The sequence below is a fragment of the Scyliorhinus canicula genome, chromosome 28 (genome assembly GCF_902713615.1).
Source record: "Scyliorhinus canicula chromosome 28, sScyCan1.1, whole genome shotgun sequence".
NCBI lineage: Eukaryota > Metazoa > Chordata > Chondrichthyes > Carcharhiniformes > Scyliorhinidae > Scyliorhinus > Scyliorhinus canicula.
Window position 1 is genome coordinate 8,373,698 of NC_052173.1, and position 15,512 is coordinate 8,389,209.

General features: G+C 46.9%; 1 protein-coding gene across 2 annotated transcripts in view; it reads right to left on the reverse strand.

Moving 5' to 3' along the window:
- The window catches only part of LOC119958121 (collagen alpha-1(II) chain), a 124,747-nt gene that overhangs the window by 21,417 nt on the left and 87,818 nt on the right, over positions 1–15,512 (reverse strand). For both annotated transcript variants that reach the window (XM_038786373.1, XM_038786372.1), the window contains 9 exons: positions 14,893–14,946; positions 13,341–13,394; positions 13,048–13,101; positions 11,585–11,638; positions 10,354–10,461; positions 10,188–10,241; positions 6,709–6,762; positions 5,452–5,613; positions 5,194–5,301 (listed from right to left, as the gene is read on the reverse strand). In XM_038786373.1, the coding sequence (XP_038642301.1) occupies positions 5,194–5,301; positions 5,452–5,613; positions 6,709–6,762; positions 10,188–10,241; positions 10,354–10,461; positions 11,585–11,638; positions 13,048–13,101; positions 13,341–13,394; positions 14,893–14,946 (702 nt within the window). The remainder of the gene's footprint in view (positions 1–5,193; positions 5,302–5,451; positions 5,614–6,708; positions 6,763–10,187; positions 10,242–10,353; positions 10,462–11,584; positions 11,639–13,047; positions 13,102–13,340; positions 13,395–14,892; positions 14,947–15,512) is intronic.

Genomic DNA, 15,512 nt, shown 5'->3' on the forward strand with positions numbered 1-15,512 from the left:
ATTAATATTTATTGACTTACCTTAGCTGAATTCTTGAGATCTGCCATCTTCTTCCTGACACCCTGCCAGGTGCCGTGGGCTCTGGAAACAGCATTTACATGCTCCACGATTTCTTTCCATACCTGCTGACTCAGGTATTTGAGGAGGAACGGTCCTCCATGCAGGCATTGTTCGCTCATTCCTTTTTTTTTTAAAGCCTTTAGCGCCTGGTTGTCAAAATGGTACTTCCTGTGCCTTGTACACTCCATTGTCCGAGGGAACTTGCTGTGGAAACAGCTGCATTGGGCTGACATGCGCTATTTCGATGCTTTAAGCAGCTGCTTAGCGCTCAACCCACCACAAACAGATTAATTGATCATTCAACTCTTTTGCCGCTTGCTGCCGCGTTTGTCTGCACAACAACAGTCAGACCATTTTTGGAAGTAAACTGTTGCTTCTTAAGCGCTTTGAGCTGTTTCCGCGAGACATGATACCAACCTCTTTTCTCGTGGAGAAATGTGCCGGCAATGATTATTGAAGTTCTACTTTCGCTGGATGCTGCTTTTTGCGATCATTATAGCGCCTGCTATCTTGCATCGGAAGCAATTCAGCCAACTCGTGCTTTGCAACCCTTAGAAACCTTTTGCAATGCTCAGTTAGATCTTCTTCAGCGCAAAAACAGTCCCTTAATGTGCAGCTCTTAAAGACCAATAATTCGAGCCCCTGACCAGTATCTGCTAGCTAATGGTGTGGCGAACCTAGTTTTCTGAAACATTCACCTCGCATTCTAGCACGATATATTTTACATTCAAAGGTGCATAATAAACATCAAACTGTTTTTAGAGTTTGAGTCCTGGTGGTTATCTAGAAGACATTAAGCCACCGTAAACCATATTCTAATAACCACCATGGCCCAGTACTCAACATGATCCAGTACACAATATAATCAGCATTCAATGTGATACAGCGCCCCTTAGAATCCAAGACTCAACATGCTCCAGTGCTCAAGTGTGATCCAGACTGCATTAACAAGAAGTAGACAGTGTGGTCCATTGCAAGCTGTGATTCACTACCCAGTGTGATCCAGAACACAGGCCATAATGGAATGGACTAGAGCATTGACCTTATATGGTGTATTCTACAGGGCTGGTCTCTATACTGTATATTGTACATTACTGGTCTCTATACTGCACATTCTATAGGGAAGGTCTCTATACTGTATATTCTATACCACTGGTTTCTATACTGCAATTTCTATAAGGTTGGTCTCTATACTGTATATTCTGCAACACTGGTCTCTATATTGTACATTTTATAGGGTTGGTCTCTATGCTGTATATCCTACATGAATGGCCTCTATACCGTACATTCTGTAAGGCTAGTCTCTATACTGTACATTCTAAAGGGCTGGACGTTATACTGTATATCCTACACCACTCGCCGGGCTGTACAGTTCCGCTGGTTTCCGTCTGCGTTGTTTCTTTCCCACCAGTATGACTGAAGTGGCACAGTGACACAGTGCTTAACGCTGCTGCCTCACAGCACCAGGGACCCGGGTTCGATTCCCGGCTTGGGTCATTGTCTGTGTGGAGTCTGCACGTTCTCCCCGTGTCTGCGTGGGTTTCCTCCGGGTGCTCCGGTTTCCTCCCACAGTCCAAAGATGTGCAGGTTAGGTGGATTGACCATGTTAAATTGCCCCTTAGTGTCCAAAGATGTGCAGGTTAGGTGGATTGGCCATGATAAATTGTCCCTTAGTGTCCAAAGATGTACAGGTTAGGTGGATTGGCAATGCTAAATTGTCCCTTATTGCCCAAAGATGTGCAGGTTAGGTGGATTGACCATGTTAAATTGCCCCTTAGTGTCCAAAGATGTACAGGTTAGGTGGATTGGCAATGCTAAATTGTCCCTTATTGCCCAAAGATGTGCAGGTTAGGTGGATTGGCCATGTTAAATTGTCCCTTAGTGTCCCAAGATGTGCAGGTTAGGTGGATTGGCCATGTTAAATTGTCCCTTAGTGTCCAAAGATGTGCAGGTTAGGTGGATTGGCCATGTTAAATTGTCCCTTAGTGCCCAAAGATGTGCAGGTTAGGTGGATTGGCCATGTTAAATTGTCCCTTAGTTTCCAAAGATGTGCAGGTTAGGTGGAGTGGCCATGCTAAATTGTCCCTTAGTGTCCAAAGATGTGCAGGTTAGGTGGATTGGCCATGCTAAATTGCCCCTTAGTGTCCAAAGATGTACAGGTTAGGTGGGGTTACGGGATTGAGGTGGGGGAATGAGCCTCGGAAAGGTGCTCTTTCAGAGGGTCAGTGCAGACCCGATGGGCCAAACGGCCTCCTTCTGCATTGTAGGGATTCTGTGGACTGTACATTGTATAGGGTTGGCCTCTATGCTGTACATTAAACACAACTGTTCTCCCCACTGTACATTCTGTAGGTCTGGTCTCTGTACTTTATATTCTACATCACTGGTCTCTAGACTGTGCATTCTATAGGGTGGTTTTCCATAATGTACATTCTATATCACTCGTCTCTATACTATACTCGTCTCTATACTACACCACTGGTCTCCATAAACATACAACCTATAGGGCTGGTCTCTATACTGTACATTCTATAGGGAGGCTCTCTATACTGTACATTCTACATCACTGGGTTCTGTACTGTACATTCTATACGGTTGGTATCTATACTGTGCATTCTAAAGGGATGGGTCCCCACACTATACATTCTACAGGGTTGGTCTCTATACTGCACATTTGTGTTTATTCTGTACATTCTACAGAGATGATCAACATTCTACACCACTGGTCTCTATTCTGTACATTCTATTGGGTTGGATCCTAAACTGTATATTCTGCAGGGCTGGTCTGTATACTGTACATTAAATAGGACTAGTCTCCATACTGTATGTTATATTGGGTTGGTCTCTATACTGTATGCTATACAATGCTGATCTTGATACTGTACATTATATACGGTTGGTCCCTTTACTGTATATTCTACAGGGCTGGTCTCTACACTACATTCTATAGGGGTTGTCTCTATACTGTGCATTTTACAGGGCTGGGTCCCTACACTATACATTCAACAGGGTTGGTCTCTATACTGCACATTCTATGGGGATGGTTTCTATACTTTACGTTGCATAGGGCTGGGCCTCTATATTGTACATTCTACATGGCCGGATCTCTATATTGTACATTCCATAGGCCTGTTATCTATACTGTACATTCTGCATCACCGGTCTCCATGCTGTAAACTATATAGGGTTGGTCTCTATACTGTACATTATATAGGGCCTATCTCTATACTGTACATTCTACACCATAGTCTTTGTACATTTGATTGGGCTAGACCCTATACCGTATATGTTATAGGGTTTGACTGGATGCTGTGAACTCTACAGGGCTGGTGTCTATATTGTAGGTTTGAGAAGATTAGTCGCTATACAGTATTGGGTTGGTTTGTATATTTTACAATCTATAGGTCCAGTCTCTATACCATGTACATTTTACAGGGTTGGACACTGTACAGTATATTCTATGGGGACAGACTATTTATTGTGCATTCTTTCATAAGAACTAGGAGCAGGAGTAGGCCATCTGGCCCCTCGAGCCTGCTCCGCCATTCAATTAGATCATGGCTGATCTTTTGTGGACTCAGCTCCACTTTCCGGCATATATTTCAGGGTTCCTCTTTATATTATTATATATTACAGTAATAGCATTATTACTCATTATCTTCTCCAATTTATTATGTATTACGGACTGGTGAATACACTGTATGCTTTACACTGTATGCTTTACTGGCCGATCTTTATATTGTATATTTTCGAAGGCTGGTTTGTACAATGCATTGGAGGTCTGTTGCTTGCACGTATATACTTATCGGCTGGTTACTACCCTGTACAGTTTGCAGGGCGCTTCTCCATATTGTATGCTTGAAGTATTGTTCTCAATACAACATAAGGTTGCAGAATTGATCCCTATGTTGGTTTATTCTAAATTAATTGGTCCCCATGTACATATTAAATTAATATTTAGTGCCTATGCTACAAGGACCGCTTTTAAATTGTATATTTTAAACGACTTGTCTCTATATTGTATATAACCAATCTCTGTACTGTATACATTAAAGAGATAATCTCTAGATTGAGCATATTATTGGTCTAGTCTTTGTCATGTATTCATTACCAGCTTTGTTACGATACTCTAGGCGTAATGTACAGTAGCTTCTCTACTGTACATTACAGGACTGGTTTCGATATTGTATTTATGCTATAGTTTATCATTATCCTGTCTATATTCAAGAGTGATCTCTATACTGCAGATGCTCTATTCTCCAGACTGCACATACATCTGTAACTAGGGATCACAGCCTAAGAATAAGGGGGAAGCCATTCAGGACTGACTTGAGGAAGAACGTCTTCTCTCAGAGAGTTGTGAACTTGTGCCACAGAAGGCTGTTGGGGACAGTTCGCTGGATATATTGAAGAGGGAGCTGGACGTAGCCCTTGCAGCTAAAGGGACCAAGGGGTAGGGAGAGAAAGCGGGACTGGGATACTGAATTTGCATGATCAGCCATGATCATATTGAGGTTCAAAGGGCTGAATGGCTACTCCTGCATCTATTTTCTATGTTTCTATATAAGACAGCTCACTGTACAATATATATTGCAGGCCTTTTTTCTGCAATGTTACAAACATTTCTGTATTCTGTGTATTACAGAATAGATACACTTATATTGACAGAACAGATATCAGTACTGTATTTATTACAGGACTGCTCTGCACATCATTTGATTTGTTTATACGTTTTAACATTACTCAGTGAAAAGCATAAACTGCATGCTCTATTTTACTTTTATAATGAACTATGCTTTGCGAGCACCAATTAATGCCACCTCGAGTGAATTACCCCCTGGATCTTACAAGTCTGGGCATTGTTGAGTCTGATCGCTTCGCCATTACTGAGAATGACTCAGTAAGGTGATGTTATGGGGCGGGATTTACCGATTGTTCACGCCGGCGGGAAATTCCGGTCCCACCACGCTGGCGCACGGGTTTCCCGTTGACGATGGTGAGACCGGTAGTTCCCGCTGGTGGGCTTCCGCCACTGGAAAACACACAGCGGGGGGTGGTCGGTAAATCCCGCCCAGGATGAATTGTACTTAAAGTGAAGGGAGTCAGTTTCATGTAATGTCATGTTATACTTACAGAAGGACCAGGGAGACCAGGGAAACCTCTTTCTCCACGCTGACCAGGAAGACCTACAATACCACGCTGTCCGGCCAAACCTTGTGGACCTGAAGGACCATCAGGACCCTACCAGAGAATGGGAAACAGCACTTATTTGCATGAACTTTATACTGTGAAGCAGAAGGTATGAGAACAAAATGAGACAATAAAATCTTTTTAGCAATGGAAAATAAAGAGGCACAAAGTACTTCTCAATATCTTTCATTCTATACTTACAGGAGGACCATCTTCACCGGGTTCACCTTTCTCCCCAGAAGCACCAGCTGGCCCTTGAAGGCCAGGGTCACCAGCACGCCCAGCTTGACCAGGGTCGCCACGCAGACCTTTTGGACCATCTTTGCCAGGAGAACCAGGTGGACCCACTGGGCCTGGGTTACCCTGCAGGAAGAGAATCAGCCATTAACAAACTTACCAACAGGAATTTTAGGGATGGATAAAAGGAATCTCGGCTGGGTATTTAATAAAATCCTAAATGGTACAAAGTGCCTTTTAATACTGGCCAACAGTTAAGATTCACTGAATTGCTATCTAGACACGATTTTAAAATGAGGTCCCGTTTAATTCAATATTCATTAGCTTTCTGGATTTATATTGTAATGACAATGATGCCTCTATATCCATGTTCCAATTAATGGGCGGCATGGTAACACAGTGGTTAGCACTGTTGCTTCACAGCGCCACGGTCCCGGGTTCGATTCCCGGTTTGAATCACTGCCTGTGCGGAGTTTGCACGTTCTCCCCGTGTCTGCGTGGGTTTCCTCCGGGTGCTCCGGTTTCTTCCCACAAGTCCCGAAAGACGTGCTGTTGGGTGAATTGGACATTCTGAATTCTCCCTCTGTGTACCCGAACAGGCGCCGGAATGTGGCGACGAGGATTTACACAGTAACTTCATTGCAGTGTTAATGTCAGCCTACTTGTGACACTAATAAGGATTATTATAATACCCCTCACTCCTCCAACCCTCCCGTGCCCAACTCTTCCTGCTTATCCATTAGAATGCTTGCAGGATAAAGCCTTACGGACAACCCTAACACCAACCTCCTCCCATCTGGCATATGTCGGCCTTGCAGCCTGAGTATCATATCTGTATGGGTTTGCAATATCTGAATTATATGTGTCTTCAACCGGCAGCAAGGATAGTATTGGACTGCCGCTTCCATTTCTCATCATGAGTGTAGACAGCGAGTCGAGGCTCGTCAGTCGTGGAATGTATCAGAGCCAGGCCTGATCCTGTCATCACCTGATATGCTCACACTCATTTTTCAGCAAAGGACACTGGATTGTGTGCAGGAAGAGGAACGCTGGCCGATCATCTCCATTCCTAACCCAGAGCATTGCTATTAATTGTCATGCCCAACTGCCATTGAGTTGTTTTCTTAAAAATACACGTTTCTTTTGTTTTAACCATTGCCCACTTCCCAGGGGTAATTTCTTTCCACAGCTACAGACAGTATAACCCTGAACGTTACTTACATTAGGACCTGGTGGGCCAACTCTACCGGCAGCGCCAGGGAATCCAGTTGCACCCTAAGATGGAGAAAGAAAAGATGAAGATCAGATCAGAATGAGAAAATACGACAAAGGAGCAGAAGTGGGTCATTCAGGTCGTTGCGTCTGCTCCGCCATTTAGCGAGATCATGGGACGGATTCTCCAGCCTCTCAGCCGCGAGTTTCCCGGCGGAGCGCCATCTGCTGGCGGCAGGATTCTCTGTTCCTGTCACTTCAATGGGATTTCCTATTGATGCCACCTCACACCGCCAGGAAAATGGCGTCCACCCATTGCTGACGGGACCAGAGATTCCTGCCAACAGTGAACGCCCAGAAAATTCGGGCCTATGACTGATCTGGTGTGACTTTCCCGTTTTATCCCCATAATCCTTGATTCCCTTTCAGATTACAAATCTGTCTCTCTCTGCCGTGAACACATTAACGGCCCGGCCTCTACAGCTCTCTGCGGTAAAGAACTCCACAGATTCACGCCTCTCTGAGAGGAGAAATTCCTCCTCCTCTCTGTCTGAAATGGGCGACCCCTCACTCTGAGATTCTGCCCTGTGGTCCCAGACTCTCCCACAAGGGGAAACAACCTCTCAGCATCGACCCTGTCAAATCCCCTGAGAATCCGATATGTCTCAATAATGTCGCCTCTCACATTGGGCTGTGGGAGGGGATTAAATGGGTGGGTAGAGTCAGTGATAGGGGAGAGTGTACATGGGGTGTGGGAGGGGGGTGAATGGGTGGGTAGAGTCAGTGATAGGGGAGAGTGTACATGGGGCTGTGGGAGGGGAGTGAATGGGTGGGTAGAGTCAGTGATGGGGGAGAGTGTACATGGGGGTGTGGGAGGGGGTGGGTAGAGTCAGTGATAGGGGGAGAGTGTACATGGGGGTGTGGGAGGGTGTGGGTAGAGTCAGTGATAGGGGAGAGTGTACATGGGGATGTGGGAGGGGAGTGAATGGGTGGGTAGAGTCAGTGATAGGGGAGAGTGTACATGGGGATGTGGGAGGGGGTGGGTAGAGTCAGTGATAGGGGGAGAGTGTACATGGGGGTGTGGGAGGGGGTGGGTAGAGTCAGTGATAGGGGAGAGTGTACATAGGGATGTGGGAGGGTGTGGGTAGAGTCAGTGATAGGGGAGAGTACATGGGGATGTGGGAGGGGGAGGGTAGAGTCAGTGATAGGGGAGAGTGTACATGGGGGTGTGGGAGGGGAGTGAATGGGTGGGTAGAGTCAGTGATAGGGGAGAGTGTACATGGGGGTGTGGGAGGGGGTGGGTAGAGTCAGTGATAGGGGAGAGTGTACATGGGGGTGTGGGAGGGGAGTGAATGGGTGGGTAGAGTCAGTGATAGGGGAGAGTGTACATGGGGATGTGGGAGGGGAGTGAATGGGTGGGGAGAGTCAGTGATATGGGAGAGTGTACATGGGGATGTGGGAGGGGGTGGGTAGAGTCAGTGATAGGGGAGAGTGTACATGGGGAGTGGGAGGGGGTGGGTAGAGTCAGTGATAGGGGGAGAGTGTACATGGGGGTGTGGGAGGGGAGTGAATGGGTGGGGAGAGTCAGTGATATGGGAGAGTGTACATGGGGCTGTGGGAGGGGAGTGAATGGGTGGGCAGAGTCAGTGATAGGGGAGAGTGTACATGGGGGTGTGGGAGGGGGTGGGTAGAGTCAGTGATAGGGGAGAGTGTACATGGGGGTGTGGGAGGGGGTGGGTAGATTCAGTGATAGGGGAGAGTGTACATGGGGGTGTGGGAGGGGAGTGAATGGGTGGGGAGAGTCAGTGATAGGGGAGAGTGTACATGGGGCTGTGGGAGGGGAGTGAATGGGTGGGCAGAGTCAGTGATAGGGGAGAGTGTACATGGGGGTGTGGGAGGGGGTGGGTAGAGTCAGTGATAGGGGAGGGTGTACATGGGGCTGTTGGAGGGGGTGGGTAGAGTCAGTGATAGGGGAGAGTGTACATGGGGGTGTGGGAGGGGGTGGGTAGAGTCAGTGATAGGGGAGGGTGTACATGGGGCTGTTGGAGGGGGTGGGTAGAGTCAGTGATAGGGGAGGGTGTACATGGGGCTGTGGGAGGGGGTGGGCAGAGTCAGTGATAGGGGAGAGTGTACATGGGGGTGTGGGAGGGGGTGGGTAGAGTCAGTGATAGGGGAGAGTGTGCATGGGGATGTGGGAGGGGAGTGAATGGGTGGGTAGAGTCAGTGATAGGGGAGAGTGTACATGGGGATGTGGGAGGGGAGTGAATGGGTGGGTAGAGTCAGTGATAGGGGAGAGTGTACATGGGGGTGTGGGAGGGGAGTGAATGGGGGGGTAGAGTCAGTGATAGGGGAGAGTGTACATGGGGCTGTGGGAGGGGGGGTGGGTAGAGTCAGTGATGGGGGAGAGTGTACATGGGGGTGTGGGAGGGGGTGGGTAGAGTCAGTGATAGGGGAGAGTGTACATGGGGATGTGGGAGGGGAGAGTGTACATGGGGATGTGGGAGGGGAGTGAATGGGAGGGTAGAGTCAGTGATAGGGGAGAGTGTACATGGGGGTGTGGGAGGGGGTGGGTAGAGTCAGTGATAGGGGAGGGTGTACATGGGGCTGTGGGAGGGGAGTGAATGGGTGGGTAGAGTCAGTGATAGGGGAGAGTGTACATGGGGGTGTGGGAGGGGGGTGAATGGGTGGGTAGAGTCAATGATGGGGGAAGAGTGTGGGATGGGATTGAGGGGTTGAGATGACGATAAAGTTTGAAAATTAATGACACGATGCAATCTATCTGTTACCTACGATGGCCAGTTCTGTGCAATGTGCTGTGCAGTATGTGATGTACAATACTTGCTATAACTGGATTGTTATAACATCTAACCGTCACTGAATAGGGTCACCAATGGACATTTCAAAAGTGTTTCCTATGAAATATGTGGCTGTCGAAGGCAGGGGGGTAACATTTTGGCCTAATTGGTGTATTTTAGGTGTCAGGCAAATGCTTTCTTTGTCTGTCGTGAGACATTTATACAGATCTGCTTTGGCATTTTCAACAATCTTAAGTCATGCAGCTAGAGCGGAAATTGCTCTGTTCAATCTGTTGAAGCCAGTAGATGACTGTATTTATGAGGTAAGACAAATAACAAGTAGCTGAAGGTTTCTATAACTTTAAGAGCCAGTTGCTTCTGATTCCAGCTGTTTCCAGCTTGGAATTGGCCACCTTAGCTAGTTCCCAGTAACTCCATGCTTCCAACTTCCAGCAGTCAGCTCCCGGCCTTTCCGCAGTTCCCAGCTGCTTGTCCCTAACTCCCAGTTCTGAGTTCCTGCCTCCTAACACGGGTGATTGGCTGACAGCTCGTGGCGTCAGGCTCTCAAAACACAAGGGCTTGAACTTTGAGGTGTGGCTGGTTGACAAAGCTGAGAGTGTGTTAGATATCAAGGGGAATATTTATCCATTTTAATTTTGTTTGAAAGCTTCATCAGAATGAAACCATACTCACAGGGGGGCCTTGCGCACCACGTGCTCCTTTCGGACCAGTCACACCTGTTGGACCCTGAAAGAAGGAACAAGGAAGTGATTTTAGTGTGTATTTGTGTCAGAGTAATAGGTCCGCTAGTGAAATCACCTAGTTTAACAAAAGTATTTAGAATATATTGTTGTCTCACCTGAGGACCAGGGGCGCCTGATGGACCCTGAGGACCTGGAGCGCCAGCATCACCTTTTTGCCCAGTCTCACCAGCTTCACCCTTAGCCCCAGCCTGACCATCTGAACCCTATATAGAAGAAAAGCACAGCAGTGTGAGCAACAGCAGAGTTCAATGTCGAGTCCTGTAACTATAAAATGTGACACTGGCTGACTTAAGAGGCTCCTTAAGTAGAGACAACAAACACGAGGTTGGCATAAGATATTGCCTTCATCTGCCAGGACTGTCGGCCAAGACAGAGAACTGGCTTGCATCGGCCAAGGAAGGGATTCCAGGCGGAAATTTGGCCTCCATGAGCCCCAGGGTGGGGATGTTATCCTTCAGCGAAGACATGTATCCGAGAGAGATCTGGTCTCCATCAGCTGGAGTGGTGTTTGGGGTGGAAGCCTATCCCTCGTTGGCCAGGGTAGGGATCCCAGATCTGGCCATCAGTTGGGCAGATCCTTTTCCTCATCAGGAAGGTTAGGAATATTAGGAGAGGGATCGGCCTGCAGAGTTCCTCAGCCAGGTTTGGGTTCCGGAAGGGAAATCTGTTCATCAGTTGGGATAGATCATTTTCCTTATCAACCAGGTCAGGGATCTCAGTGGTCTACATCATCAGGAGGGTATGAGGTGCAGATGGTCATGATTCATGAGCCAGAAAAGATTGTGCCTTTATCAGTCAGAGCAGAGGTCCCAGGTGTCCCAGCAACCCCCAGTATCTAGGTAGAGATACTGTTCTCCATCACCAAAGGTAAATTTTTCCCTCCATCAGCTCCATGAGATTCTACGTTTCCCCAGCATTGATCCTTGCTGGGGTGGGGGGTCGGGGTGGGGGGGGGGGGGGGGGGGGGTGGGGGGGGAGGAGATCCTGGCTGCAATCTCCAGTGGTAAGTTTGACCTGACTGATTTCGACAAATAATCCCACCCTTCAGCTGCTGGGACAAATGGGATCAATGCCACCCAAGTGGATATGAATGTGACCTTGCATTTCCCAGTGGGGGTATGAGTACTGATTTCGCAATGGTCTTTGGTGGTTCTTGAGGAAGGTTTGCTGACCAAATCGCTGTCCACCCATCCAAAGGAAGCACCTGTGTATCTTGTGCAAAGAAATTACTTTCACGTGGAACAATTTGGGGTAGAATTTGACCAGCTTATGTGCGTCTAGAATTTGCTGTGACCATTATCTTATTGTTTCTGAGTCCATACTTACGGGAGGACCAGCAAAGCCAGCTGGGCCAGGGGGTCCTGTCTCACCACGTTCACCCTGAAATACAAAAACAGACGGGTTATACACAGACACCAGTGATGGCATTGAATAAACTGTTCGGGCAGGGGATCGTACTCAAGGATCAGTCTCAATACTCAAGGATTCTTTCTCATGCTCAGCCAATTAGAATCATAAAAGAGTTGCAGACAACATCTACTCCCTCGGCGATACCTCAGCTTTGTCCCATGCGGCCATGTGTGAATCCCTTTTCGGTCTCTCACTCCTCCCTTTGCCACTCTTTTACTACTTTTATACCGACAGAAGATGTTTGGATTTCCTTTTGTCTTTCCTGCTCATTCGGAATGGGCAATAAATGCTGAACGTAACCAGCACCCCGTAACTGAATGAAAAATAAGCCATGGAAGCATGCACAATGGCTAATAATGGTGAGGCTCTAAGAAACCACAAGACCATACTGACAGGAACAGCTGGAGTCACGTTTTCCTGGGGCTGGTTAGATGATGTTACAATATTGTTGCAGCATCATCGACTGTGCAACGTTGATCCAAGGACATACATGCACTTTTGAATCCTACGGGAAATTTCTTTTAGAATTATGGTTTTCAGATGTCACAATCCAAGTGCGATCCATTCACATTGCAATCTCGGTCTGGTCAACCCTCAAGTGATCTGTCAAGCTGCACTGCTTTGCTCAATTACCCAGGCCATTCAGCACGTGCCATGCTAATTTACTCAGGATCTAGTCAATGCAAGTACAAAATCAATCAATGTAAGTTGACCCAATCCAGATTGACTTTGAACCAGATGCAGAACCAGGGGCTGGTTTAGCTCACTAGGGGCTGGTTTAGCTCACTAGGGGCTGCTTTAGCTCACTGGGCTAAATCGCTGGCTTTTAAAGCAGACCAAGGCAGGCCAGCAGCACGGTTCGATTCCCGTACCAGCCTCCCCGGACAGGCGCCGGAATGTGGCGACTAGGGGCTTTTCACAGTAACTTCATTGAAGCCTACTCGTGACAAAAAGCCATTTTCATCTAGTGCCATTGTCACCAACACATGAACCGTGAACACCCGTGGTTCAATCTGTTGTATGGAATTTTAATACGTAGGTATTCAACAGAATGGGTTTTCATAAATCCAGGAGTACAGCTTGGCTATTACTTAGGTTTAGCTCTGTTTATTTTTTTCTTAACAAATTTAAAGGGCCCAATTCTTTTTTTCCAGTTAAGGGGCAATTTAGCATGGCCAATTCACCTCCCCTGCACATCTTTTGGGTTGTGGGGGCGAAACCCACGCAAACACGGGGAGAATGTGCAAACTCCACACGGATAGTAACCCGGGTCGTGACCGAACCCGGTTCCTCAGCACCGTGAGGCAGCAGTGCTAACCACTGTGCTGCCCTCATCTCTGGTTTTAACAGAAACAGGAACTAAAACTCTTTATACTTACAGGGGCACCACGAGAGCCAGCCGCACCTGTTGGACCACGAGGACCTGATTCGCCCTAAGGGAGACACAAGAGAAAAGAGTTACTGAGATATAATAAACAGCGATAATGATGGACAGCCGAACTTTGATTACACCAAAGCATTTGAATAAATGTATTTTCTTTCTTAAAGCGAGAAGTTAGCCTCTCTACCAATCAGGCATCTGTTCTCTTTGTTAATATACTTACATTTTTACATATTATTGAAAAGAGTTCTCCACATTTTGAACAAAAGTAAACCTCATGAATGACTTTACCTTCTCTCCATTGGGGCCAGCAGGGCCAGGAGGACCAATTGGACCAGTTAAACCCTGGAAAAGAAAGAGAAAAAACAGTCAGATTGTTCTCAAAGTCAGGCTGCAGTGGACGAACACATGCACCATCATTGATGGCCACATTTATTAAAGAGACATTTTTTTAGTTAATGGTACTGTCTGCTTGTGAGCTTGATAATCTAATCAAATAATCAAGTGTAGCCAACTATACAATAATCAGAATCTAGTTTCAGGGAAATTTTAAGAAGGAGGATTTTTACCACCCATCACAGGAGTAACAGATCACCCTAGAAGAACAACTCGGGTGAAATCTCACTGAGACAAACAGTGGTAAGAAATTCCTTTGTTCGTTGTTGGCCCTGTAACTTCTGTGGAGGAAGTCCACCCAGATGCATACTGCGTCCGCTAACACATTACCTCAGCCCAACTGATCCCGTAAGGAAGAGGAAAGCCCCAGGTTTCAATCCTTAACTTCATTGCCAGCCTGGTCCAGCAATAAGGAGCAAGCGGTGTCAATAACTTTAGGTTTTTTGGAATGGTGGAATTATCCAGGGCTCCTGTTGCTGTGAAAGATTCCCACCTCCGCCCACCCATAGGAACAGGATCTTCCGCCAAAATCTACACCGTTTTGTATATCACTCTTTTACGGATCATTGACGTGAGCGAATTAGGTGCAAGTATCGGACAGACGCTGCATGGATGATACTTTCAGGTGCTCGCTGCAAGACTTATATGTCGGTATAGCACTAGTTAGGCCCCATTTAGAATACTGTGAGCAATTTTGGGCCCCACACCTCAGGAAGGACATACTGGCACTGGAGCGGGTCCAGCGGAGATTCACACGGATGATCCCAGGAATGGTAGGCCTAACATACGATGAACGTCTGAGGATCGTGGGATTATATTCATTGGAGTTTAGGAGGTTGAGGGGAGATCTAATAGAAACGTACAAGATAATGAATGGCTTGGATAGGATGGACGTAGGGAAGTTGTTTCCATTAGCAGGGGAGACTAGGACGCGGGGGCACAGCCTTAGAATAAAAGGGAGTCACTTTAGAACAGAGATGAGGAGAAATTTCTTCAGCCAGAGAGTGGTAGGTCTGTGGAATTCATTGCCACAGAGGGCGGTGGAGGCCGGGACATTGAGTGTCTTTAAGACAGAAATTGATAAATTCTTGATTTCTCGAGGAATTAAGGGCTATGGGGAGAGAGCGGGTAAATGGAGTTGAAATCAACCATGATTGAATGGTGGAGTGGACTCGATGGGCCGAATGGCCTTACTTCCGCTCCTATGTCTTATGGTCTTATGGTAAGTAGGTAAATACATACATGGACTATGCCCGTGGGCTATATATTAGTGAACCATCACTTGAACATGTGCATCGGCACAATCAGCCACAAGGTGGAGAGACAGGTCACATTCTCCTGTATCCACGTTGTAGTACATGCCAGACTTTTTCAGCAACCCAATAGTAAACAGACGCAAATCAAAAACTTGATTGTAGAAAACTTGACCGTGGAACATTTCACTTACTCGTCCGCCATCTTTTCCAGGTGCCCCCTCAGGACCTTTCTCTCCATTGTCACCCTAAGAAACAAAGGAGAGGGGTAACATTAGTACCGCACTTGTGTGAGAATGTAAGACAGTGGACTATCCATTGCTTTACTTGCTAATCTCTCCTTAAAAACTGGCATCAATTATACTCCATGAATAAAGACTGATTTATTTTCTTCCTTAATTTTTCTGTGTATCAGAAAATACTTTTAATTTATCCCCCCTTAAAAAACTACGCATCCTCAAAGTGACTATGGGAGCTTGAGAATGTAAGGAAGAGACTCAGGAAAGGACCATTAGATCCAAGAAGACTGGGCCTGCCCACGTCAATGCTACGACCAAGAAAGCACAACAGCGCCGATACTTCCTCAGGAAACTAAGGAAATTCAGCATGTCCACATTGACTCTTACCAACTTTTACAGATGCACCATAGAAAGCATCCTATCGGGCTGCATCACAGCCTGGGTATGGCAACTGCTCGGCCCAGGACCGCAAGGAACTTCAGAGAGTCGTGAATACCGCCCAGTCCATCACACGAACCTGCCTCCCATCCATTGACTCCATCTACACCTCCCGCTGCCGGGGGAAAGCGGGCAGC